Genomic DNA, 25757 nt, shown 5'->3' on the forward strand with positions numbered 1-25757 from the left:
GCACGCGTTGTGCAAGCAAATGTTACAATTCAATTTTTTACAATTCCAAAATTATCTATTAAGCGTGAAAATTCTGTTGAGACATTTTGTTACAATTGCTTCGGCAACAGTCTGAACTAGAAGCGTCCGCTAAAGCAACATTTTGCACATTGTTACAACATATAATTTGTTATACCGTTGCGTTGTTATATAACAGTTGCAATCGTTTTGTATACGGTTCTGCATACAATTTGATTCATTGATCATCATACTGATCAAAGAAGACAAATAAAAGTAACTGTTTCAGCATTGTTCATAAGCGAAAAACAAAAAGAAAGAAAGATTCATTTTGCGATCTCAGTCATTCAGAACATTCAAACAATTGGGAAGAATTTTGCATTTAAACGCTCAACAAAGATGTGACTATCAAGTAAAAAGGATTAAAATGTTTCTTTTTGAACAGCACTCTCAAATGCAACAAATAGTGAAAGTTGAATAGCTAGCCGGCCGTTCAATGCTTATTTATAAAAAAAGGACTTCCGGATATAATGGGCATTTCAAAGATACATTTCTAGCCCGTTTATTCGGCCCACATAGATTTGAGAATTAGCATGACTGCTTTTTATTGAATGATGACACGCGAAAATGGCAAGCAATTTGTTTTGCAGTTTCTTCGTTGTGTTTACAATTGAGTTGAGGAATTTTTGAAGAATGAAAAGCATCTGTGGGTAGTGAGAAAACGTTTTCTCACTAAATCATACATATCATTCATCATAGCCCAAGTGAAAGAATTGGCCGAGTAAGAGGAAATTATAATTGTTGTTGTTCTATTCTTTTTTTTAATTTGCTTTTAACGCAAATGTTTTATCAACATTAGTGGAAAAATTAAAATGCTGTCAGAAATGATCGTGTCTTGAAATCGTAGTACACAACGGAATTTGACAAATGATCGCAATTGGCTTCAGAAGCTAAAAATTTCCACAACTAACAAAAAGCACCTCCTGGCCGTTGTTCTCTGCCTCTGCAAAAGTTTATCTGTTACTCCAACAGCTGCCTATCGCTTCACCAAGCCAACATCAAATTTATTATAAATAATTGATTAGCACGCCTGCGGAAAGTCGACTTGAAAAACTGTGCTTCCTTGATATAGGGCCAACTCTTGCAGAAGTGTCTTCGTCGAGCAGTGGTCGCCTATATAATTATATATATATATTCAACAATGTTCAACCTGTGTTTAACGATAGTTGTTGTAATTTCGATCACCACTACAGCCCAAACGAAGCGTGTTGACTGTAACAGAAAACCGATAAAAAATGACGATGCTATAAAAAGCCCGGGCAACAATGGATTTCACATCACTATCCAATCATATCCACTAAATCAATCATCCCAACCGGTAAACAGTTACGTGCCTGGTGAAAAATATACAGGTAAAAATTGAAAATAATACTTGAAAATCTTTATTTTTTTAAAGAACTATCTTTTCTGTTATTAACACTGTTCAGAATCATGCCTCATAGTTAGAAGAGTTACTATTCACAATGCTTTACGCTTGTCCTGTGCAAATAAGTTACTGAGAAATTTTTTAATAAATACCATAACATTTTCCTAATACAATAAATCATAATTTTAAAATTGATTTACCTAATAGAGTTCAAATATGAAAAAGAAAACAGTGAAAATATGTTTTGTTTTTCATATATCAAACTATATATATATATATATATATATTAATGAGTTCTTGAGAAGATGGATTATCAATGTTGGGAATGTGACGACGTTAAATGTGTGATGTTGCTTCAAGTGAAGCAGGTTTCGATGCTTTCATTACGTTATCACTCGCCGAGAGTAATTTTAATTATCAATAGAAACGACACAGCATAAATAACTATAGGCAATTAATGATGATGATGATGATAATAATAATAATAATAATAATAATAATAATAATAATAATGTTGGGCTTTGGCATCAAAGCAAAGTGTTTTAGTTCGTAGCTAAAGTAAGTATAAATACAAAAAAAAACTTGTCGCACTGTGTATTTATTGTTTCACGCTGAGGCAGATTGGTTGTCAAATTAAGAATATTTTTCTAGTAAGCATAGAAGGATGGAAAACGCGATATACAGAACAAACGTTTCGAGGATTTACACTGGTCGCTGTCTCTGCCAACGACAACAGCCAACCGCTGGGCTTTTTCCACGCAAGCACAGCTAGCCGACTAAATGGTTCAATTTATATTCTAGTTCAAAGTTGTTTTGCAGGTGAAAGAAGATCGAGATGTAAGTTGGTCAGCGGACTGTTGGCATGCGGTCACTCATTCGTCACTTTTCCCCAAAACCAACGCTTCGGTTGTATGGCAAGCGCCGCCATCAGACGAAGGATGCGTCCATTTCAAAGCAGCCGTACTGGAATATCCCAATATTTGGTATATGGACGATGACGATTTGACGAAACCGTTTTGTGCAAGTGGTAATAGAAAGTGTTTTGTTTTTCTCTTTTCATCATGTTACCTTTTTTCATCGCATGCCTATTTGAGCCGGCTTTACCGCACCCGGCGGTGAAAATTCAATCAACGAATGCTGCGCTTGCGACGAGGCCAAATATGAGGTCACATTCGAAGGTCTGTGGTCCAAAAACACGCACCCCAAAGATTATCCATCTTGTAAGTTCATTTACCAGTGTTGTTGTCAACAACTGCAAAAGTTCACTTTCACTGTAACCATAATTTCTGCTCCAGTGGAGCATTTGACTCACTTCAGCGATATCATCGGCGCCAGTCACAGTCCCAGGTACACAATGTGGACATACGATGGCTACGCAAGTGACGGACTGAAAGAGTTGGCCGAATGGGGCAACACCCAGAAATACGAACAAGAGATTCGTGAACAGGTCAGCAAAACATTTATTCACACCATGAAGTGTATGCAATGCAATCATTTATTTGTGCTGCTGTCGTTCAGACTAGTGAAGTGCGTACAATTTTGAAAGCACGGGGACTTTGGTTTCCGGACGTCCAAGGAACCACTCGAGCCATGTTTCACGTTGACAAGTGAAGCTGAATTTTGACACAGAAAAACTGTTCATCTTTGTTTGTTGCCACTAGTACACTTACTTATTCATACGTTCCAGGTATCACCATTTGGTGTCGTTGGCGAGCATGCTCGGCCCGAGTCCAGATTGGGTAGTCGGCGTGTCGATGATGGATCTGTGCTTGAAAAATTGTTCTTGGATCAATGAGAAAAGTTTATTCCTCTATCCGTGGGATGCGGGCGTGGACGGTGGCATCACTTACATGGTAAGATTGTCGTGTTAAGATCGTGAGGAAAAATTGTCGTCATTAGGAAAATTGTCCACTCTAGTCGCCGAACAGTCCCTCAATTCCACGCGAACCGATCAAACCGATCACCACGTCAGATCCAAACGATCCACGATCACCGTTCTACAATGCCAATTCTGATGTGATGCCACCGTTTGCCAAGTTGACATTCCGCAAAGAGAAAGTATGCGCTCAACTTTTAACGCCCACATTAATAATCAGTGATGAATGAGAATAGAAAAAATTACCAAAAAAATAGGTGTATCCGTCCGAGTGCAAGGATCCATCCGAGTACGTGTTGGCGTGGAGGTCGGCTGGAGCTGAAACGGAAACTAGCGAAGATATCGAAAACAAAAATACCAGTACGTGATGTTTGTTACTTTGTGCATCATTTCAGTGAAGTGCTGTTGTTGTTGTTGTATTGGATTTAAAAAGAAGATAAAAAAAATTTTTTTTCTCTCTCTTTCAGAAGAGTGCACCGTAAATTCATGGACACCGTGGTCGTTGTGCAGCGCTACATGCGGTAAAGGAATACGCATGCGAACACGTGTATACAAGAATCCGATCAAAGCCCATCTGATGGGATGTTCGAGACAGATGAACGAAAAACAGTTCTGCAACGCGATCATCAGTGTCTGCGATGGTATGCAATAGGAATTTGTCGATTTTTTGGCATTTTTCCCCTTGTCCACTTGTGTGAACAGATTCAGAAAATTTCAACGACCTCTGCGCCGCAACTACTTGGGCCCAGTGGACACCGTGCAGCGTGAACTGCGGTCACGGCGTACGTTCCAGGGTGAGAAACTACTTGAATCCAATGGCCATAAAGCAGTGCCACATTCGGCTTACGGAAAATGAAAATTGCACCGGTAAAAAAAGGGGAACACCAAAAAAACTTCACTAAATCAATCAATTAGCTGCTTGCTCTCAGGACCGGCCGGACCGAACTGCGACCTGAAGCCAGATCCGCGTTGTCAGACCACCTACTGGTCCGAATGGAGCCCGTGCAGTCATTCTTGTGACCAAGGCAATCGAATACGAACCAGACTGCTTTATTATCCAGAAAATCAAAAGTTCTGCGAACATCATCAACTGTTGGAACGGGAAAATTGCAACGTGCAAAGCTGCGAAGCTTTTCTTCGAATGCACGGAGCTGGTGAGACAACTTTTCACTCACTGTTTGTTGTTTTTTCCTATGCAAATCGGGGGTGGATTGGATGTTTTCTAGAAATTTGCAACGAACCAGTGGAACCGGGACAATGCGAAGGGACGTTCCCACGCTATTATTTCAACCCGGCCAAGAAAGCATGCATGCGTTTCACGTTCACCGGTTGCAAAGGCAATCGAAACAATTTCCACGTACATAACAGATCGATGAACAAGCAATTGTTTTTTTTGCATATTTTTACATAATTAACAACTCTTCTGTTCACATATTTTAAGAGTGAAGAACAATGCAAGAACGCCTGCGCGGATGCTTCAGACATTAATTACAATTACACAGGTAAATGAAATAAATGTGTGTGAAAAGTGAATTCCAACTTGATGACAATGAATTATATATATATATTTCAATGCTTGACACATAATCAAATTAATTAATTCACATAACAAATAGAGGAAAACTTACCGAAATGCCGATCAGTTTGTTGATTTCGTTAGAAAGTGCAGCGCATTTAGAAGCGAACAACAACATTGTCTCGTTGCTGCCCGAAATGTCGAAAGTGGACACTGGACAGCCGGTCGACTGCGTGGTGAGTGTTTGGTCGGATTGGTCGGAATGTTCTCAGACTTGCGGTCGTGGACGGCGTGAAAGAGTGAGAACTGTGGTCACGCCCGCGCGCAACGGCGGCCAACCCTGCCCAGTGGACTTGGTCGAAAAGGCTCGTTGTCGTCTCAGACCGTGCGGTAAAGCAAACGACGTTCTCAGATTGCGATGAACAAGTGCAAAGCAAGTGTTTTTTTTGTAGCCATCGTTTGTCGCATTGGACACTGGTCAGAATGGAGTGCGTGTTCGGCGAATTGTGGAACCGGCGTGCAGATGCGTCAGCGTTCGGCGAAAAGCAGCGACCGCAGGTCCGAATGCCCGCCTCACCAAACCGAAAAACGCATCTGCGTAGTGAACAACTGTTGAAAATTGTCGGCTTCAATATTGCATATTACTTAAAAGCTAAAATATTTTCTTTAAAAAAATCAGTAGTTTTTCGACAAAACGAAAAGATTGTCGAAATGACAATTTTGCATCTTGCTGCTTAGCACACATTGTGGTGTGGTCATGTGAAAAATTCATACGATAAAATAAAACTTGTCTTCAATGGATTTTTTATTCATATTGTTGTTGTCGGTTTCACTGCCACATTCTCAGAGCTTCCTCTTCCAGTGGATGAGTTGATCCGACAATGACGAGAGAATGGAGCGGCTCGCCGAGATCTGTAGTCGACATCTCAGCCAAGCTCCGACAAACGATCTTCTGATCTGGCCATCCAATTCGAGCCAAACCCACACAACGACTAGTTTCCTTCAACACTAAAATAAAAGCACACACACACACACAGGCGATATAATAATGCATCAGGTAACAACAAAAGTCCACGCTTACAAGTGACTGCTCCACGTTGACGACGCATTTCGATAATTTCCAACAGTTGCTTTGCCGCCGCCGATGCGGACATGAACGCCGGTGGCTTGTATTCGGGTTTATTTCTGCAAAAATCCAACACACCAACGTTCACCGACCACGATGCACTGTTCACACTGTACACTTGTTCACCTCATGATGCCTTCGATTGTCCGTTCGCCGAGGGTCAAATCCATCAAGCACAACGTGTGAGCACCGCAGCTGAGATTGGCTTCAATGCGGTCGAAATAGCTGTCCGGCTTCCACGTGTCTGTCCAACTGACCACTGTCACCGTCTGACCGAAATTGTACAACTGAATGTTAAAAAATAAAGTGAAATATACAAATTTGACAGAGAAGAACAAACAATCTGGCTGAAATACCTGCAATCCGCAGCATCCGACGGCGGTCAAGATTGAAGCGTTGTGCACAACTTGGAATGGAATTTTCCTCGACAACGCCTGCTGGCAAATGCTCCAATGAGTCGTAGCCCTGTTGTAATGCAGTGACCAGTTAAGATTATTATCGGTGAAATCACACTTCAAATCAATGTTCAATGTTCACCCGAACGGGTCGCCGACCACAAGAATACAAACGTCGGTCTTTTCGGCCAAATCCAAAATCCTATCTGAAGGATTAATATACATATATACATGCGATTTTCTTTTCCAAATATAATATAATTACCTGTGTCGTTTTCAATTTTCTCACGGTTGCAAAGTGTAATTTTCTTGTTGTATGCATTTTCCTGAACAAAATAGACAAACAATTAAAACAATAAAAGCCTCATTCATCAGACCAACCAGAACGGTCAAATCGAAACCGTGCGCTTGGATGGAAGTGTACGATTCGTAGAAAACTTCACTGCAACGTTGTACCATTTTCAAACCGTTGACGGTGATATCGTCGGCACCGCCGAGTCCCAAGCCGACCAACACGAGCATTTATTTGACCGCAGGCACCGAAAATTGAACAAGCCCGACAAAATTTGAACTTTAAGAACAGTCATCATTAGCATAATAAATTCCAGTGGAATAAAAAAAATACAACAACCGTTCGAGCAACAGCGTCGTCATCATCATCAACAAATAATGAATAAGCTGTTGATTTGAAAAAGAGATTATTTCCTTTTTTAATGGAAAAAAATAATAATAATTAAAAATAAACTAAAAAGCGTCAACGAAATGAAACAATTGCACGTTGGATGATGTGCACGTTGATGAGAAAGAACAACACGCTCGCGATCCAAACTGGGAGGAAAAAGTTGAAGCCCCGAAATTCTAAACAATAAGCTGGCAAAAGCCACAACGCTTGGCCCGCCGTCCACCAGAGCAACAGCCGAACCGGCCGACCGCGGTTGCAGTCGAAACCACTCCACACGGTGGGCAAAAATGCCAGATACCAGACGAAATACTGCGACGTGCAAACTTTGTTATGAGCGACAAACGCCAGTGTGGAAATGAACCAGCAGATCGGCAATTGGCGAGCAAATTTCAACGCCAGAAAGAGAACAATCAACGCTTGGGGCACGAAAGCCGCGTACGAGATCCAGGCAATGATGTTGGTGCTGCTGTCGGCGTTGAGGTACAACGGCAAGAAGAATGGCGAAAAATTGTGCCTGAACAACAAAAAGTGCAACAATGGAAAATTCCAATACCAAAGCGTCAAACTTTGCTCAAATTACTTGTAATCGGTTCGACGAAGATGATAAAGCAACGCCTCGTCGGCATACTGCCTGCCGTACTTGTAGTATGCCAGTGCTGTGGGGGCGGCAAAGCCGACCAACACCCCGAACGCGTAGCCAGCAGCGGCTCCAAGGGCCCTGGCGAACCGAACCGGGAGACTGGCCACGTGGTCGTCGTCGTCGTCCTTTTGGTGCAGCTTCTCCTGGTAGAGCTTGAAACAAGCCGACGGCAAATAGATGATCGGGTAAAGTTTCACGTGAACACAGAAGCCGTGGAACAGAGAAGCGCACAAACGAGCCGGCAGACCACCAATTTCGACCAGCAACAAGCTGAACAAGACCAAAAACGAGACAAACGATTCAGCGTTGCCTCGACTACTGATGATCATCGTGAACGGATTGAACAAGGCGAGCGCCAACAGTGGACCCAAAGACGAATGGCCAGAATCCGACGACAATGCCAGCACTGTCGACGCCAAGCCGGCTAGCAAGTCGAAAGCGTTGAACAGCAACTTGCCGTACAGAGGCCAGCGAACGGCCGGCAAAAGGAGCCAGGCAAAAGTTGGCGTGTAGCGGTAAGTTTGGCGCTCGTACGGAGATTGGCCACGAGCCATCAGCTTCGCCGCGTCCAACATCACCGTGTAGTCAACGTCGGTGAATTTGACATCGAAAAAATAATCCTGCAACTGACTGTAAGTGACCAACAAGAATCGAACCGCCGTCGAAAAACAGAGCAACTTCAACAACCAACGGTACTCTGCTGAACTGATCATTCTCCCTCTCTCTCCCTCTGTCTTCACAGCTAGTTAGTCAGTCGTGTAAATCTAAAATTTTTATTCAATTCTACTCAGCAACAATAACAAATCCAATAAATAAACTTTCACCTACTTTGAGTAGCTCGCATTTTTCACACTGTAACATGAAAGCTATAAAATAATTTAAATAATTTATGCGCAAAATCCACTGGCTGATGGCAAATGAAAATACAAAAGGAGGTTGGAATTGGAAAAGCCAAATAGAAGAAGAAGAACAACAACAACAACAAAGTAATGATGATCAATTAATTCAACGTTTTTACTTTGCTTCTCTTTCCCTACCCCCCTCTCGCTCTTTCTCTCCACTTTTGCAGCTATTATGAACAGCAAAACACTACCAAAACAGTAACAAAATTAACAGATAAAAAAAACTTCATCTCATTTTCAACTAGCTTGTTTCAACTAAACAAAACTGATCAAGTCAACGAAAACCGCACACATCACTGCTAGCTCGACAGTCCACTCCATTGTGAGCCAAGAACAGGCGACCATTTTCGCACAAGCAAACCTGATATTGCATATGACCCTTCTCAGTGCCGCGCATCAAACGATCCACGTAAATATTCGGCGAATTGAGAACAATCTGAGCAGTAATAATGTAGAAAAAAATATCATTACACCAAAAGAACACGCCCGAAAAATATAATACAACAATTGCAAAAGCAAACCTCGCCGTTGGCCGATTGGAAGACGATATTGTGCAACGCTTCGGCTTTGATATCTCCGGCTCTGCTGAGAATTTCGATATCCTGCGCCACGCGAACCTCCATGCCACGAGTGGGCGATTCCAAAAGCAACGGCATATCAGCTTCGGGCCGAATGACCGACGTCTGGATTGAACCGTCGAACACTGAACCACCTTCGCTGATGATGCGCAAATTTTCAACTCGCACCGCAACTTCATTTTCCGTGGCGGAAAATACCGCCTTGCCGTCCCTGTTCACCACTTCAAAGCGATCGCATATCGCTTGGATTTGATTGTCTTCTGAAATTGTGAAATGAAATTGAAACAAGAAAACAAAAATTTTATCTTTTCAACAATCAATCGATCGTGGACAATTTGTAAAATTATACCTAAACGACACAAAAAAGTACAGTATACCGTAAAGTAAGATTCAATTTTTTGCATACTTAGAACAAGCCGACTGGAGATGTTGCCCGTTTTGTCTCTGGCAGTCAATAGGACAGCTCTGTCGGATTCGATGAACATCGGCACTTTGGAAGCGGACGAAAGTCTCTGCAAATAGACCGCATTGACAAACTCTGCTTCGCCAGTGACTTCGATCTTCGCCTTCGATATTCGCATACCGCCTATTCCATCCTTAATAATAATGCTAATATATTTAAACGGGGAAAAAATAACAGAATGATTTTTTGCTTTTCAAAACTTCTTCTTCTTCTAACTGCTTAATGAACGGCAAAAATTAACTCTAGTACTTATTTTATTAATCAACTAAACGATTCAGAGTTCATTTTATCAGTTGAATTAATCTGACTAGAATCACTACTCCCATAAAATATATTACAAATGAAATGACAGATGACGCATTCATTAATGTCAATATCTGATAACTGCACTGAAAAGAATAAACACGCAAGCCTGCTCTGACAACGTATCTCTAATTTATATATTTATATCTCGGAATTTTAGTTCAAAAAAGATGAAACAAGATACTCGCTAGAGTTAATTTTATTTATTTATTTTTTTGCTTTCTAAATGAACCAACTGAACAAGAGAAAATAACCTGGAGCAAAAATTCCATATCTAATATATTGGGAAAATAAAATTAAATTAAATAAAAAAACAAACTTTCACGTAAAATTTAGAATAGCAGATTAATATTCAAAAACAACAACAGCAGCAGTAGCAACAAATTAACATTCCAATTGCAGCTAGTGGATCAAATTACCTGAGTTCAGTTCTAGTTGCATTTCCAACTTCTAGGCTACGTCATCAATTCGTGCATTCAAACAGAATTATTAAACGTCGGATATTGTCAACGGCTGCCAGCTTCAGCAAGTTCAAATATCAAACCACTAGACTTGGAGACAAGGCAAACGCAATTATTATAACGGGAATATTTTTGTTGAACAGAAATGAAAAATAAAAAAACTGAAATGCATCTCGTGTTAAATAAATCAAAAAATAAAAACAAACAAACAAGAATAAGAAAATTGCTCATTCACTCGTGCAGTTCGAAAAATTAGAGAAAAACTGAAGAACCAACATGCTCACTACTCACCAAAGTGAAACCCATTATGCTCATGATCCAGAATGTGACTGTGATGTTGGCGACAATCAGCACAATCAGCAGCAAAATCATCGCATACAAACACCGCTTTCGCCAGCCGTAGATTCCAATACTGAAATCAAAAAAAGATAGCCAAATGAGAGACCACCACATTGTGAAAATGAAATTTCAACGCATCAAAAACACCCCATCACCGATAGATGGTAGAGTCGGTCATTTTTGAGCTGCCGTGGTTGTACGTGGTCAATTTGTCACCGAAGCGGCAGCCGAGCGAATTTGAAGCATAATCGTGCGAAAGATTTGCCATTTCCACAACGCAGATATCAATCCAAAACCCAATCTGCAACAATATTCATATACGTCTATCGTCAAAATCATTCATACTGTAAATGATGATAATGTTCCATGTTGTATTTCACGTTGTTATTATCGAATAAAAACAAAAACATTCAACTGGAAAATAAATGAAATTTTTATTTTTTTTAATTTAATAATAAATTTGAAAATTTTGAAGAATTTAATAAAAAATTTTATTGTTCAATTTGATTAACAAAATTGATGTAGAATTTGCATAATTTTATATTCAATTAGTCGATGGTTTTCAAATTGAACTACCCATTCTGATGTACGTAGTGCAGCATATTCACGTGAATGTGTTCATCGGCTACGGCTGGCTTGATGGAAGCAGTGCTCCGTACAACAAGAGATGATTAGCACTGCCTGCTGTGACAAAATAAGTATCCTTAGCAAATGAAGCACAGCTTTCAGTTTTGAAATCTCAATCAAGCACTTGCCTTTCTGTTTTTCTTTTTGTTCACGTTCTGTGCAAATTGTTTTACCACTTCACATGATACACTTGAATTTTCGTTGAACTCCAGTCGTTGTATGTAATTCATATTTTTCTCAATTTACAAATTTCAAACTACAACAATTTTCAAAGGAACATTTATTCCAGCACTGATTGTACAAATAACAATTCAGACGTTGTACATCAATCAGATGTCACTTTGCTCGTTGAACGACGGCAGTTAATAAATAAAAAGCTCTTATGTAGTAAAATAGGATTTTAAATAACGAATGAGAAGAGAAAACTTCATCATCCATTACAACAAATTGTCATAACGTGAATAGCTTTGCTGAAAAGGTTGTAAATTTTAAAATTGCAAAACTATTATCTACATAAAAGAAAACTACACTTCATGAAAAACATGGTCATACTGTGCACGTTTCCCTAATATCCCATACACCTAAATTTTGCACAACAAAAGTACAAATTGACACGGCTGTTGATAACAATAAAATCCATAAATTTTCAACAAAAAAGATGATCAACACGTGAGGGAGCAGTGACAGAGAAAGAGAGAGAGATTGATGCTTGCTTAAAGTATAATATTTTCTCGTATAATTTTCACGAACAGAACAATTTGGCAAATAAGTTGATTGGCGCTGTTGAATACAGATTCTGGAGGCTCGCCTTTGAAATATTCCTTCAAAGTGTTGCTGAATCGTTTGCTGAACTTGACAAAATCCCGTTTGCGTTGATCAACAAGTGGCTGCAGTTCCGGTGACAACAATGGGATCAGACTGTTGATTGCATCCAACAATTTTTTAATACTGTTGGCAATTTCTTTGATGGTTTCCAAAAATGTACGCCGGTCGCCAATTTCGTTCGGAATGCGAGCCAAAATGGCGCGCAAAACTGTAGCCCGTTGTCCCACTTCCTGCACAACCGCTCCACCGTTGGTCAACTTCAAATCGTCGCTGCATGCGGTACCCTGCAAGCGCAACAAGCTTTCGTGCAAGCTGACGTCGAGTTGAGATTTCGAAAGCAGGTGCTTGATGAGCAAACACAGAAATCCTTCCTGTTCACGTTCGGCTTGCACCAACGCCGATCGGAACGAGCGCAGTGCAGTTGGATCTCGCATTTCGAAACGCTCCAACAGCGGTCGAAATAACACACTGTACACGGCCGAGGACAAGCATTGCTGTTCCAAAGCGGATGCCATACTGTGGCTTTCGACCGCATGACCGCACATCCCACTGCTGAAACAAACGTCAAAATAAACAGCAAATACAAAAAATCGGAGCAAATGCCAAGCAGCAATTCATTTGGTTTAAATCATCCAATACGGCAACCAACACCGTACAATGGAGAAATTTGAACAAATTTTTCGCAAGGACAAATTCATAGTATGATTGTAAGGATTGTCAGGTTTCATTCTTTCACAATATGCATAAATATAACAATATATTTTTGTTCAAAAAAATTTGAAATTGACATGAAAAAGAAAGAAAAAGCTAATTCAATTTATTCTCAAATAACTGTTCAATTGGCCAAATTTCAAAACTGAAACAAACAATCATACTTTAATACGCAACCATTCATACCAGAGTTATCATTGCTAAAGGCTGGCTGAAACATTCACTGATCTCCATTTTACAATTTCAACTGACGGAAAATTTTCACCCAAACATTCACCTCTGCAGAAAACTTTGCAGTGAAGAGTGACGATTAAAAATTAAAATTCTATTGCCAAAATAATCTCATCTACATAATCTAGTAAAATGTCAATTCAGTCAAACTTTATTCTATTCCAATTGTCACTGTGATTTTGCTTTCAATGTAAAACGTATGGAGAAACTTTTTGAATTTTCTTGTAATACTGATGCCTTTGAACTTGAATATACATCTGAGAAAGTTAATAAAAAAAATGCAAAAGGTCAATGATGGCAAGTGCCACGCTGAATTACAATTAATAATGCAGCCTTGGCCTGGTGAACCTATTTGCCATTTGCATCATCTCATTGTTCAAATCAAAAGTGCTGTTGAAACAACGTACCGGTCAATCATGGTCGAACTGGTGAACAATATTCTGCCGCAAAATGGAAATTCTCAACGGCCGGAATTGCACGCCAACACTTTTGCCTGTAAAGTTGATAAAAGCAAAATTGAAATACCAAAAAAATTTTTTTTTTCAAATTTCAACGTCAAATGCCACCACGTCAAGAATAACGACTGAACGAAACGATCAGTTCTAGCAAATTTTATCAACAAGCTCAAGCAACGACCGCTTGGCAAACAAGTACGAAAGTCAAGTGGCAAACATCAACTTACGACTACAGCAAAAGATGGTAAATAAAACCAGTGAACGACGACAAACAAAAGATGCACCCAGGTTGAATAGTCACGCGACAAGAAAGCATTTTACCTACTCCGCTTCTCATCAAGTTATTCGATTAGCTTATTGAAAAATAGAGTATTGTTAGAAAAGAAAAGAAAAAAAATAAGTACATTTCCGTGTACACGAGCGTTATCAGAAAATAGTGTTCAATATGAAAGACCAGCCGCGCTTTAAATAGCGCAACAATTTCTAATCGGCCAGAAAATCGAAACTTTCTAATAAAATTGAAGGACAGAACGTCATAAAAGAGCAATTTCGTCTCGATCATAACATCAGTGACCTTCTTGAAATGTAATTTGAAATTGGATCTCGTTTACAGTATCTCAAACAATGTAAGAAAATTAAGGTCAATTAAACTCACATGCTCCTCCGAAATTACAGTATATGCAACGACGGAGTAGAGGGTGTGTCGCGAAACGCTTTGCATGTTATTATTCGCTTAAATGCGTTTGCTTTCTTAAAAATAAGTGCAATTACAATCACTGAAAGCTATATTAAAAATTATTATTGGACAAAATTGAATACATTCGTCTGTAGTGAGTGTTAATTCATTTGAGGCGAAGTGAATAAAATGCAATATGAATTTTCCCCATGAACAACTGTTTGAAAAGTTGCGCTGGTTGTGTTGATTTATTCTTCAAAGTCTTTTTTTTTGAGAGTTAAAAAATATCGGTTGCACTTTGTGAATTTAAATGAGTGCAATGAATTTTTTTCAATCTTACTTTGTTGTGCATTGATGAAAAACAGAATCCAAGAAGTAGTGCTTCAGACTTGTTCTGTGCCAACTACGTGATGACGTTATGTTGAATAATTGGCAAAATTGTTTTATATCGTAATAATTCGAAGAGGAAAACATTTGTCGCAACTGTGCACGTGGATGCCTCAGCAAGTTATCCATTTGTCGGACCAAAAGTCACTTTTGTTAACCAGTGAATAAGTAAAATAAAACATATCAAATTCAATGAAAAATTCAACTTATTAAAAAATGCATCTTAGCATTGAAAGAAAGAAAAAAAAATTTTAATCTCGATACGTCAGTTTCGATTGATTCAAGCTAATGATAATTTGGAATCAACCTTGAACAATGAGTGGTGGGTGGTTTTGGAAAAGAGAAAATTTGATTCCAACAAATCAACCACCCGCATCGTTGTACAAAGTTTTCCCGTTAAAAATTGTCAATTCCGCTTCACGATTATTGCAACGGTTGATTTCCTAGCCTCCGTGCTAGGTTCCGGCTACTTTAGAGAATGACAGCTAAAAATAGCTTTCAATGACAGCTAATTAACGTTCGAAGTCCAAAATGGAGTATTGGATGTGAATGTGCATAAGCCGTTGTTAATGCTTTCACACCGCACTTCGAAATGTACCCTCGCAATATTTATCAATTAAAACATTTCATCTCACTTTGACCACGAAATGACGATATTTTAAAATGATCTCTTTCAGTGAATTTACTTTTTAAAAATTCTTGAATTGGAATTGAAAGTAAGATGATTGAACTGGCTGTAAGTTTGCTGCATCCGAGAGTCAACCAAGCGGAAACCGAAGACACTGCTGGAAAGATGAAATTTTAAAAGCTAGCAAGCCAAGTTGCACAGAAAGAAAGAAAGAGCATGGCTAGAAAAGCAGCTGCTTTTCGTTAGATGATGTGACTTTGGCGCAACGCACGCAAGCGAGTGCAAGATTTGCTAAAAGTGACATGCCGATCATTTAAACGTTCAATGTTTATTGCCATTGGGGAAACGAGGTGCTTCATAAGCATCGCTAGACTGGAAAAATCTAGCCACCCAAAGTTCTAGGGTTCAGTACGGGCGTCGACTTCATACGTACAATTTGTTATAATTTCATTTTTCCTTTGCAATATTGAAAATCATTGTCATGTTTATATTTCCGTCTTGAAAGAGAAAAATAAAGAAGCTGGTAATATAATTATGAACTTTTTCTATATTTATCTATTTATTTATTTATTTAAACAATTGGTTAAACAAACTTTTTTACATTTAATAAGTTTTAGTTTGCTATGTTGATAGTAGCTAAAGAGTGTACAATCAAATGCTAAGTGCAAGGCTTCATATTCTTCGTGACAAAGTTACTTTGTACTTTTTCAGAATTAAATTATAAAAAATAATTTTCAAAATAAATAAATCACAAAATCAAACGTTTTGCAATCAAAAAAGGCTCATTATCATCGTCTTAAGAGAAACTGATGCATTTTAAGCGGCTGTTTACGTCTGCTGGGAAGAAAAATTCCCGTCATTACGTCAATCTGCAAGGTTTATTAAGCTGAGAAAATGATCGAGAAAATGGATTAATAATGTGCTTTGCATGCTTTGCAAAAGTTTTAAGCTATCCCTCTTTATCACATTTCCGATTTATCCAAAGCAAAGCAATGCAAAGCGAAGAATCTTTGCTGATAAACGATCGTTCACGTCATGACGTGATTATTTATTACAGACCATTAATTTTGATGAAATGATATATACATACATATATATATATATATATATAGGAAAACAATTTTTAAACTAAAAATTAAAATATGATAAAAATTAAAATGTAAAATTTTAATAAAATGCAATCTGTACAATTGCTTGTTACAAATTTTATAGTTTCGTGTAAATAAAGTTTGAGGTTGGAAAATGAAATTTATTGGTGGATGAACTATATTTTAGAAATGTTATTGATTTTGGTTTGAAACGTAAAAGAGCATATGCGAAAATTGACTTTTGATCAAATTTTCCGCAAAGTCATGCCATGCGCAATTGGATTCCAGTCGAGGCAGTTTTTCACGCACCCGAAGCTTCAGTTACTGCTCGTATTTTGCACTGCCGCGCAAGCTTGAGTAGGTAAATTTTGACAAACTGCCAAAGGGGCTTGAATATATTTTCATTTTCATTCACTTTGCTCAGTTATGATCCATTATTTTGCCCTGACATTGTGTCGCAATGTTCAAATGAGCTTTTCCGCTTCAACAGTTGTGCTTTTCATTTTGCTAAAGATCATCATCCCCTCTATTTTGGAGAAACAATTTTTTTCTTCACAAACAGACGCTCAATGATGATGATTTATTGGCGAATGTAGAGTGCAAATTTGAAATTCCCCGTCGGGGCATTTTTGTTGCTTTCTGTTGGATCGCATCTGGATCATAAGCTACATTGACTGATATGCAAAAATCTGCACTGCACAAACTCTTCGCATATTGTTCTTCATCAAAGCGGATGCTCGTTTGAACGGTTCAACCAACAAGCACGTTCAGCTTATTTACGGCAGAGAATTTTCAAGACATTTTTCTGTTTATGACGAAAGCAAAAAAATTTTACACTAACAAACATACTAACTCGTAAACATTTACTTACAAATGCAGAACATATCTATCGTATCGTTGCATTAATAACTGCTTTTTGTCAGCAAATTTAATGTTTATATTTTTTGCTTTAACGCAACCCAAAAGAAAAGCTAAATAATAATAACTTGTATAAGATTTAAATAAATTAAAATAATAAAATTATCGCATAAAGAGAAAAATTAAATTCTTGGTTGCAAAGCTGTTGATGATCACAAGAGATTCTATTCATAAATTATTCATGAAAACTATCGAAACTTGTTTGATCAATTTTTGAAATCAAATGCTCATTTGAATATTATAAGATTTCTAATTAACTGATCAAATAATTATAAAATTTCTCATATATGCAAAAAAAAAAATTCAAATCTGCACCAATCTTGTCTGCCATTTTCTGGAAGAAGTTTTAATTTCAATTATTATTGATGATTGCGACAATGTAGTTAATCGTTTCAATCAATTTAAACAGAGGTCAATTTTCCGCGCTCATATTCAGCAATCAGTGGCCGTGCCAGCGTTTTCTTCAACAACTCTAAACGCGCATGCATGCATCACAAACGCTGGCTGACTGACCACTGGCTATTTATCAACACAACGATGTGTTGACGAAATCTTACGGCGCCGTGCTTGTTCCATCCTCTCAATAGCGCGTTGGATGACATCGACGTTCAATGGGCACGTGATACGCTCGAGCTCGGCTGAAGCAGTTCAGGCTCCGCCAGTACAACAATAAGACATTCATTTCATACAACCTGAAAACAATAATCTTATTAATACGGATAACAACTTGCAAATAGCTTTATGTGTGTGTGTTTTTTTTAATTTTAGAAGCAAATGGGCCGTTCCCTTTTCTTGATACTGAAAAGATAAAGATCAAAAATTGAAGATGAAAGAGGTGGTAACTACGTGTAATTATAATAATAGCCTCACAGAAACACAGAAAGAACCGGAAAGCAGCGATTCAGAGCTCAACGAAAAGAAGCAAGGTTTTGCTTATAAATTGAAAACTGCTGAACGTAATTCGCTTCCGAATCTTTCTTCTGCCAGTGCTCCTAATCTCTCACCTACAAGCTTGCCTGAAAACAAACCGTTATTTTCAAGCCCACGTCGAGCCAGTAATCCATCAAGACCAAGCATCTTTTCAGAAAGGACGTCCAAAATGAATGCAAACTTGGCAACGCCTTCTGCTTGTAATTCAGATCCACCCCACAGACGTCAGATGAGAAAAGATGATTCATGGAATGCGCATTACTGGGCTCTGACTAGCATGTGGGCTAATCAAACTGGAAGCGTGACAGTGCGACGCCCATCTGCTACACAGATTGAATCGAAAACATTAGCCAATGGTTTCGTTGAAACAGAGCAGAGAGCAGAGAATGCACATTTGAAATCCAGCCCAGATTCAGACGGTTATAATTCGTCTACCTGTAGTTCTGAATCGGCGGGAACGGTCAGGCAGAAGAAAACTGCTCAACGAGCCGGAAAGCGTCACCGACGTCGAAAAAGTCTAGATCTGCTTTCAAGCAGCTTTACAAGATCTATGGAAGAAGGAAATTCATCAAGTTCTGACGAATTCGACAGTGGTATGTTTTGAACTTGTTATCATTGTTCACTTAGGAAAAAGAATATAAATTTATTGCCCTTGTAGAAATTAGTACAGCAATAATAGACCTACCTATAAATTGAATTTTATGACTTTTCAGAAATGAAAACAGTTTTAAATCATTTCCATATCAATATATTTTATCACAAGGCATCTTCAGCGCAACAATTACAATAAGATACTGTAAGAATACGCGCTGTGCTCTAAACTGGAAAAAATGAACAAAACTCTTTACTTTCACAGCAACAGCATTTCAAACATTATAAATCATTGTCTTTGCTGCCGAAATTTGTAAGAGAAAAATGAAAATACCTTTCCATTTATTAAGTTTATCTATTAAATTAAATCGTAAAATTGCAAAAGCCAGAAACTTGGTGTTGCAAACCATTTGATCATCATAACAGATTTAGCAATGATGTTGTTTAATTTAATAGTAATTATAAATGTTAAAATATATAAAATGTTAAAATAGTAATTATAAATAAATCAAATTAAGAAAAGCGTGCAAATTGGCAAATTTCTCTTCGAAAATAGGAAATGTTTTCTTTGTCCAGAATGCATTTTCCTTCCTGATTATGTGCCTTATAAAAATTGAACAACTCTCAATAACTTGCATAGGAGCTCCCTTTGGAATTACCTCTTTGACCTTTCCATCTCACTGCAATTATTCATTTACAGCTGAATTTGAACAATAAATTATCAATAGAGGTTTTATTTTGTGGATATTTTTTGGTCGATGTTTTACACTAAGCATTACTTGACAAAATTTTGTTAATGCGGTAATGAAATTAAAATTACTTTGCATAAATATAATGAATTCGTTGTTGCAGTTCTATTATACAATTACAAGCTTGCTTATTAATTTCTATTGTGATTTTCTTGACAGAAAATAGTGTTAGTTTTGTGTGGAATATTTTATTTTTTAGCTTGTAAGAATAGTTCAGTTTGTAGTTTAAATTTTCAATTATTGCTTCTCAGGTTGTTTTAGAGTAGATTATTACTAGGGTTGGCAGAAAGGCGTATTGCTTTCATAAAACAATCGGACGAATGTTGAAATTGTTAAATTAAAGCAATTGATAACAGCTGCCAGAGCTTTTGTCAGCTTTTGCAATTTGAACGTTTTTATGCAACGCTCGCCTGTTTGAACAATGCAGCACATCTTCTTCAACTTTTGCAGCAACCGATGCGCATGGCTCCACCGCCGTCGGCACATTCCTCAGATCGCATGTTACGCAATCAGGTGTTCGTGTTGGGATTTTTTCTGTAAATTTGCATTAAAATCGAGTAAGTGGATTTGGTTTCAACTTTTTCTCATTCTTCTTCCCATTTATTCGGCGGAAGAGGGTTGTGCTCTTCTACGCAATATCAAACACGATAATCAGAGCGATGCTTCTTTGTTTTGTTGTTGCTTTTTTTTCTCTCTCTCTTTCCACTCAAAGCAATTCTTGCTTCGACAATCTGCTTCAAAATTGCAGATGTTTCTCAGATTTATAAAACTGCATTGAATGAAGAATTAATTTTTGATTTTTTATTCCTACATTTTATGCAAGAACGATTAATTTTGTCAAATCAAAAAATAAATAAATAAATAAATTCCTAGTAATTATGAATAATCAATCAAATTCGACACTTTCAACATCCATGGGCTTTTCAAAGTAAAAATTATTCATAACAAAGGCACACATGCTTTCATTGGCATTGCATTTGTAAACAAGGTTGTTCATTGAAATTCGTGGAAAAGGTGAACAAAGACCTAAACAAAGTGCTGGCTGGGCACTGATGGAATTTTGCTCGAAGCACAAGTGCTGCACGTTCGCCGACATTGAGAATATATATATACATATATATGCATCTTAACTCTTTCACAAACGCAGCTGCTTAAAAATTTACTCGACGAAAAATTGAACACATCATCACCGCTTGCTTTTCCTATGACAGCTTCGATGTCAATTTATGTTTCCACTGTGCTGTATTGAACAACATATTTTTTTTGCACATTAAACAAAGTTTTGCTAAAATTTAACTTTCATCTTTTCACATATATATATACACATTTTTTAATATCTACTTTTTGAATTGAATATTTCATGCTCTCATAAATTTTTCAACGTGAGCAATTATTATTTATCATATTTGTAATAACTCAAAAGATTCTGAAAAACATCTTCGCAGACGGAAAAATTCGTTCATTTCAACTGCTTAAACTTTTCAATTTTCAAATAAGCTCATTTTGAATTATTTATTTAGCTTATTTAAATTTTGAATTATTCAACTTTGTACAATTGTAATAAAAGTGAGGGAGTATTTGAAAGTGGACGCACTACTTTACGGTGATACAAGTGGAGAGTTTTATTTTTGACAAAGCAATAATAATAAATTTAAATATATATATATATATATATATTCTAAAATGTATCAATTTATTTTGAGTCGGTGCTTCAATGTATTGTTTGGGGAAAGCTGTTTTTTGAAAAAGTTGTTTCCAATGTCTGCCTTGTCCTAGCGTTAATTTGCTTTTAAACTGGGCTATTTCAAGCCATTCTCACAAGCAAAGTAAACAAATTTTCAAAATGGCAATTTTCAAATTGCAAACGTTCACTTGAATTTAAATATATCAAATTAGACGTGTTTTTTTTCTTCTTTTTTGATTCCAAGCAAAAGCATAAACATGCTTTTTGATGGTGCTTTCAGCAACCAGTTGATCAATTTAAATAAAATAATAAATGACCAGAAATGACGCGATTTTAACTTTCCCAGATCAACAGCCATGATGTCCCTTTCAAAATGACAATGATAAATGAATTGCTTAACGACAAAAAGCAGCAAAAATTCAAGCTTCCTTCGACTGTTGCCCGTTGACATGCAAAGCTTTGAAAAGAGCAAAAAGTAATAATAATAAAAAGGCTTTCGGTTCCACTCCACTAGCCGCAATGTTCAATTGCTAACTTCCGCGTCGGACAGATGTCCGCAATTTCTCATCTGATCAAAGCATCCATAGAAAAGAAACAATAATTTTTATTCGCCATATTTTTCATCTTTCGATTCAGCTGTTTGACATAAATCTAAGCGGCGTTTCTAAGCAAACAATTTTAACTACTTTGCTACCATAAACACCTACCAGAAAAGCTTTCCAACAGAGTTACACTTTGTGCATGATCTGATTGGTTGATATTATCGTCATTATTCGTATAAAAAAGTTTTTTCATTATTTTTTTTCATTTAGATTTGAGACCGAGGCAGAGAACACGACACAAACGAATGCACAAAGAAAAGTACCACGTGGCTGCATACGAACGTTTGGTCAATGCAGTTGTCAGAAAAAATATTCAACCTCTACGAGAAAAGTATTTTCAAGAAGTCTGTGCTCCTTCGGTACAAGAATTTGTCAAAGTCGAAGAAAAACAACACGCTTATGTTTATGGAAATACTGAATACGCGGAAATTTACTTGAAAGAAACACCAAACTGCAGCGAACAACTAACCGAAGAGGAGGATGGAAGGTATGCAACGTATGAGGAATGTTTACAAGAATTTAAAGAATCTGAAGATGATAAATACCATCGGCACGCATTATCAACTGTGGAGCCACAAGAAGAACGAGCGACTGTATTGGATCAGTATGTGGAAATCATGGAAACATTAGCCGATGATCATCTGTCTGACGAAGAGATTGTCTGGAATAATGCCGGTACGACGCTTCAAGAAGAGCAAACTGAAATTCAGCAGTCAATACAAAGCATGACCGATATTGGCAAGGATATAGAGAAAACTTGCAAAGAAATTATGCAAAGTGTGAGTGGAATTTTTCAAATTGCAGAACAAATTAAGAATACTTCGCCGCGAAGTGCGTCCAATGCGCCTTCTTCAACACTGGACCACCTTTCCTCCGCTTCAGACGAAACATCCAAGCGAATGGAAAGTATCTCGTCAGTGGACACGGAAATGCTTAGGTTGCTCAAGTTGGGCGAAGAGCTTCAATCAAGCGGATGTCAAAGTAGAAGTCGCGTGTCCGGTGAAAGAAGTCCAACTGCCCATTCTTTGCTCTCGTCAGAATCTCTGGGCATTCAGAACGCATCACTGAGCTGCAACAGCGACTGTGGGCAAGTTTTGGAAAAATGTTTCAGTCTTGAACGACCGCGATGGAAATGGATCTCACCTTTGGGACAGAAATGTCGGCGCCGACCCGAGTCCGGAGCCAGTGATCAATTTTTGGAAGAAAAGCTCGCCGTACTTGCGGCCCAACGACCATGCTTAAATGGCTTGTCATTGTTGAAGCCAGTATGGTGCCAGCCTGAACGACCCAGACGTACATCTTTGGAGGAGGCGACAAAAAAGGTCGACGAAATGCTTCGACAAGCTAAGCTGCGACAAAAAACAACCACTTTCTTGAATTCAAATTTTCACGTGAAAGAAACTGAAGAACGAAAACAATTTGATCTTTCCTCTGCTGCGAATTGCAGTTTAGTTGGTCAAGCTAACGCCATTATCAACGCGTTTAAGAAAAATTCAACAATCGACACAGAGCCAAGTGTGGTATCCTCTCTTTCAAAAGACAAAATGGACTACACTAGACGTTGGCTTGAAGGGGATTTGAAATCATTCAGTTCTGTCAAATCAAATTTGCCACTACTCGATGCGAAATATTCCAACGATGCTGATCTCCAGTCAGTTGGAAGTGCTTCTGCTGAAGTGGCCGCAATTACAGATTGGAAGAGCAGCTGCAAAGAAGCTCAATTACCAAATGAACTCGTCGTTTGGCACAGACGTGAAGACAGCAAAGAGAACTCAACGGTGGATATATTTGACAATGGATTAACGGCGGAGAATCCGCCTTATTCATGCGGCAAAGGTGGTAAAGCAGAGTTTCAGTTCAGTCCTGTCAAGCCAATTTCATCCACCTCGAGTTCAGAGAGCAGTTTTTCCAACAATGATTACCACTCAACAAAATCACCCAGAGAATATTGTTTCAAAACCAAAAATGCTCTAGACGACTTCTCTGCTCAGAGCTTGCCACTGGGATTCTGTACGCCGTCCTGCTTGCCGAAAAGAAAGGGCAGTGCCATTACTACAACGCCTGCATCCACGACACCGACAGTGGACGTTGTGATTGTAGCGCCTTGGGCTAAGCAACTTTACATAGCCTCTGAATCATCAAGCTCACGTGACAGTAAGCCCAACAAAAAACAACTCAAACCAGCAGAGCAGTCGAAACAAAAAATGCACGCTATTTACGATTTGGTCGACGAGCTTGAACTGAACACTGAACCGTCTGATCCAATACGACTGCATTTCCCAGTTAACACAAGCAACGAGAAGCTCGGTAATTGTAGCATGGCCAACGGTGAAGTACCCTTGCAAAGCAGACGTCGAGAAAAGCGTACATTCAAGCCATTCCGGCGTACAAGTCAGGGTAATTTTTTTCACACACACAGAGATCGATTGGAAATTTCTGGACAAGCAAACAGCGCAAATAATCTAGTACATTCAGTTGGTGGGGGGGAGCAGAATTTATTGAACCGGATGAGAGTTCACGATGGTAAATTGCCGCTGTCATCATTTTTACGCCCATGGAAAGCGGCAGGCTCTTCGACAAATCAACAAGCTTCTACTACAGAAATTAAAGATTATGACAATTTGCAAGTAAAGAGAAAAGAGTCGGACAAAAGGCTTTGTTCCACGCGCAGTGAAGGGCACTTGACCAACAGCAAGCTGACAAACAATCTTGAACCGACAACGGTTCGCGGGACGGAGGGGGAATTGTGGGTAAGACTTCTTCCTAAAAGAAGCCACCTTTCCAATGTTGCATCGAACGAAAGTCGATCCATGCAGTCCAGTGTGTCGTTGAATTCAGCTTCATCTCGTCATACCCCAGTTGCTGAACTGTTGCCTTCACCGAAATCCCAACCGCTGAGCTCACGAAGTTACCGATATTTGGGTAGTTCAGCCAGCGAAGCCGGTGGCATGGTAAAGCTGTACGATAGCAGATTCGGTAAACCTGTCGCAAATGCGGCTAATTCAATGCCAAGACATCTTATTCGAACACTGTTGAGCAAGTTGAAAAACAGCGGCAACTCGTCCGGCAGAGATTTGAGAACATCCGACGACAGTTTTCGAGATGTAGTTTCGCATTCGTTGGTCAACGTCACCAATGAGGCAGCAAACCACTGGTATGGAATGCAAGAGCAGCATTTGTCCGGTACTGAATTTGTTGAAAAGAAAATGCTAAAAATCCAACTAGACAATCTTTTACCTTGGCAACAATATTCCTATTCATATCCGAGTAGCCGCGGTAAGCAAGTTGAATTATTTCTTGTCTTGTTTCGTTTGCTTACGTGTTCTGTGCTTCAAATTTTACTACGCAAAATTTGATCATTTATTTTTAGCAACAAAATCTCTGTCCAAGACAAATCAGTTCAAAGCAGCTTTTTCACAGTTTTGGAAAAAACGACAGCTCAATTAAAGTTATAAATTAGCTTGCCAAAATACTGACCTGATTATTTATTAGATCTGCGGTGCCGTCATCCAACGACAAACACTTAAGCTGTACAAAAACGGTGTGTGAAAAGATTTCATTTTAAAATGCCATTTTTTGTTAATTTTGTTTTGCTCTTAATTTTTTATCATATAATGCATGAAATGAGACGCTTTACGTTTCTTTTTCTTTTATTGCTTCTGCACAATTTCGCACGTTATATTGTAACATTTTGATCTGTTGCATTGAATGAATACATGTTCATTGAATTATGTTACATGAAAATAAAATGTACCCAACTTTCACGTATGCCAATTAATTATTTATTTCATTTGAACATGCAGCTGACTATTTTAAATTTCGTCCATTATTTAATTTTTATTAATCAAATTCCTAGTTCATATTAAGAATTTGGTATAATTTCTATTTGTATTATAAAGTTGAAATAAGACCGAGGCCATTTGCACGATTTCTCAAAGCGCTGAACTTTAC

At 38.2% G+C, this 25757-nt stretch overlaps 7 protein-coding genes across 7 annotated transcripts; 3 read left to right on the top strand and 4 right to left on the bottom strand.

Moving 5' to 3' along the window:
- Positions 1 to 1198: 1198 nt before the first annotated feature.
- On the top strand, positions 1199 to 5431 carry Tsp_10675 (putative thrombospondin type 1 domain protein). Its single transcript, XM_003373630.1, is given in 15 exon segments — positions 1199 to 1409; positions 1718 to 1810; positions 2075 to 2223; positions 2243 to 2450; positions 2518 to 2870; positions 2942 to 3030; positions 3111 to 3276; positions 3341 to 3481; positions 3557 to 3659; positions 3767 to 3940; positions 4008 to 4166; positions 4229 to 4656; positions 4741 to 4801; positions 4918 to 5205; positions 5268 to 5431. The coding sequence occupies 15 exon segments, from the start codon at positions 1199 to 1201 to the stop codon at positions 5429 to 5431; spliced, it is 2787 nt and encodes a 928-aa protein (XP_003373678.1).
- Positions 5432 to 5644: 213 nt separating this feature from the next.
- Positions 5645 to 6858, bottom strand: Tsp_10674 (diphthine synthase). Its single transcript, XM_003373631.1, is given in 7 exon segments — positions 5645 to 5815; positions 5847 to 6000; positions 6068 to 6228; positions 6298 to 6453; positions 6511 to 6542; positions 6602 to 6662; positions 6682 to 6858. The coding sequence occupies 7 exon segments, from the start codon at positions 6856 to 6858 to the stop codon at positions 5645 to 5647; spliced, it is 912 nt and encodes a 303-aa protein (XP_003373679.1).
- A 736-nt stretch (positions 6859 to 7594) lies between these two features.
- Tsp_10673 (sarcoglycan complex subunit protein) lies at positions 7595 to 9719 on the bottom strand. Its single transcript, XM_003373632.1, has 3 exons — positions 9545 to 9719; positions 9082 to 9398; positions 7595 to 8278 (listed from the first exon to the last, which is right to left on the bottom strand). Exons 1-3 carry the CDS (start codon positions 9717 to 9719, stop codon positions 7595 to 7597), a joined length of 1176 nt encoding a protein of 391 aa, XP_003373680.1.
- Positions 9720 to 12044: 2325 nt separating this feature from the next.
- Tsp_10672 (conserved hypothetical protein) lies at positions 12045 to 12701 on the bottom strand. Its single transcript, XM_003373633.1, has one exon. It carries the CDS (start codon positions 12699 to 12701, stop codon positions 12045 to 12047), a length of 657 nt encoding a protein of 218 aa, XP_003373681.1.
- An 811-nt stretch (positions 12702 to 13512) lies between these two features.
- On the bottom strand, positions 13513 to 14274 carry Tsp_10671 (hypothetical protein). The gene is made up of 3 exons (XM_003373634.1): positions 14209 to 14274; positions 13958 to 14130; positions 13513 to 13591 (listed from the first exon to the last, which is right to left on the bottom strand). The coding sequence occupies exons 1-3, from the start codon at positions 14272 to 14274 to the stop codon at positions 13513 to 13515; spliced, it is 318 nt and encodes a 105-aa protein (XP_003373682.1).
- Positions 14275 to 18076: 3802 nt separating this feature from the next.
- Tsp_10670 (hypothetical protein) lies at positions 18077 to 18784 on the top strand. Its single transcript, XM_003373635.1, has one exon. The coding sequence runs from the start codon at positions 18077 to 18079 to the stop codon at positions 18782 to 18784; it is 708 nt and encodes a 235-aa protein (XP_003373683.1).
- Positions 18785 to 22051: 3267 nt separating this feature from the next.
- On the top strand, positions 22052 to 25253 carry Tsp_10669 (conserved hypothetical protein). Its single transcript, XM_003373636.1, has 2 exons — positions 22052 to 25082; positions 25177 to 25253. Exons 1-2 carry the CDS (start codon positions 22052 to 22054, stop codon positions 25251 to 25253), a joined length of 3108 nt encoding a protein of 1035 aa, XP_003373684.1.
- The last annotated feature ends 504 nt before the right edge of the window (positions 25254 to 25757 follow it).

This window comes from Trichinella spiralis, assembly GCF_000181795.1.
Source record: "Trichinella spiralis strain ISS 195 chromosome Unknown Scfld6, whole genome shotgun sequence".
In the NCBI taxonomy this organism is placed as follows: domain Eukaryota; kingdom Metazoa; phylum Nematoda; class Enoplea; order Trichinellida; family Trichinellidae; genus Trichinella; species Trichinella spiralis.

Coding starts and splice junctions, on each gene's coding strand:
- Tsp_10672 (XM_003373633.1), bottom strand. CDS start 12,701: ATGTGCGGTCATGCGGTCGAAAGCCACAGTATGGCATCCGCTTTGGAA.
- Tsp_10673 (XM_003373632.1), bottom strand. CDS start 9,719: ATGCGAATATCGAAGGCGAAGATCGAAGTCACTGGCGAAGCAGAGTTT. Junction 9,399..9,544: donor CTCCAGTCGGCTTGTTCTAA/GTATGCAAAAAA, acceptor TCACAATTTCAG/AAGACAATCAAATCCAAGCG. Junction 8,279..9,081: donor TCCAATCGGCCAACGGCGAG/GTTTGCTTTTGC, acceptor AGTCAGTTGCAG/GATTATTTTTTCGATGTCAA.
- Tsp_10670 (XM_003373635.1), top strand. CDS start 18,077: ATGAAAGAGGTGGTAACTACGTGTAATTATAATAATAGCCTCACAGAA.
- Tsp_10675 (XM_003373630.1), top strand. CDS start 1,199: ATGTTCAACCTGTGTTTAACGATAGTTGTTGTAATTTCGATCACCACT. Junction 1,410..1,717: donor GCCTGGTGAAAAATATACAG/GTAAAAATTGAA, acceptor TATATTAATGAG/TTCTTGAGAAGATGGATTAT. Junction 4,167..4,228: donor GGAAAATGAAAATTGCACCG/GTAAAAAAAGGG, acceptor GCTTGCTCTCAG/GACCGGCCGGACCGAACTGC.
- Tsp_10674 (XM_003373631.1), bottom strand. CDS start 6,858: ATGCTCGTGTTGGTCGGCTTGGGACTCGGCGGTGCCGACGATATCACC. Junction 6,001..6,067: donor ACAATCGAAGGCATCATGAG/GTGAACAAGTGT, acceptor GGATTTTTGCAG/AAATAAACCCGAATACAAGC. Junction 5,816..5,846: donor CATTATTATATCGCCTGTGT/GTGTGTGTGTGC, acceptor TTAGTGTTGAAG/GAAACTAGTCGTTGTGTGGG.
- Tsp_10671 (XM_003373634.1), bottom strand. CDS start 14,274: ATGCAAAGCGTTTCGCGACACACCCTCTACTCCGTCGTTGCATATACT. Junction 14,131..14,208: donor CTGTAATTTCGGAGGAGCAT/GTGAGTTTAATT, acceptor TTACATTTCAAG/AAGGTCACTGATGTTATGAT. Junction 13,592..13,957: donor ACGCTCGTGTACACGGAAAT/GTACTTATTTTT, acceptor TCAACTTTACAG/GCAAAAGTGTTGGCGTGCAA.
- Tsp_10669 (XM_003373636.1), top strand. CDS start 22,052: ATGCACAAAGAAAAGTACCACGTGGCTGCATACGAACGTTTGGTCAAT. Junction 25,083..25,176: donor TTCATATCCGAGTAGCCGCG/GTAAGCAAGTTG, acceptor ATTTATTTTTAG/CAACAAAATCTCTGTCCAAG.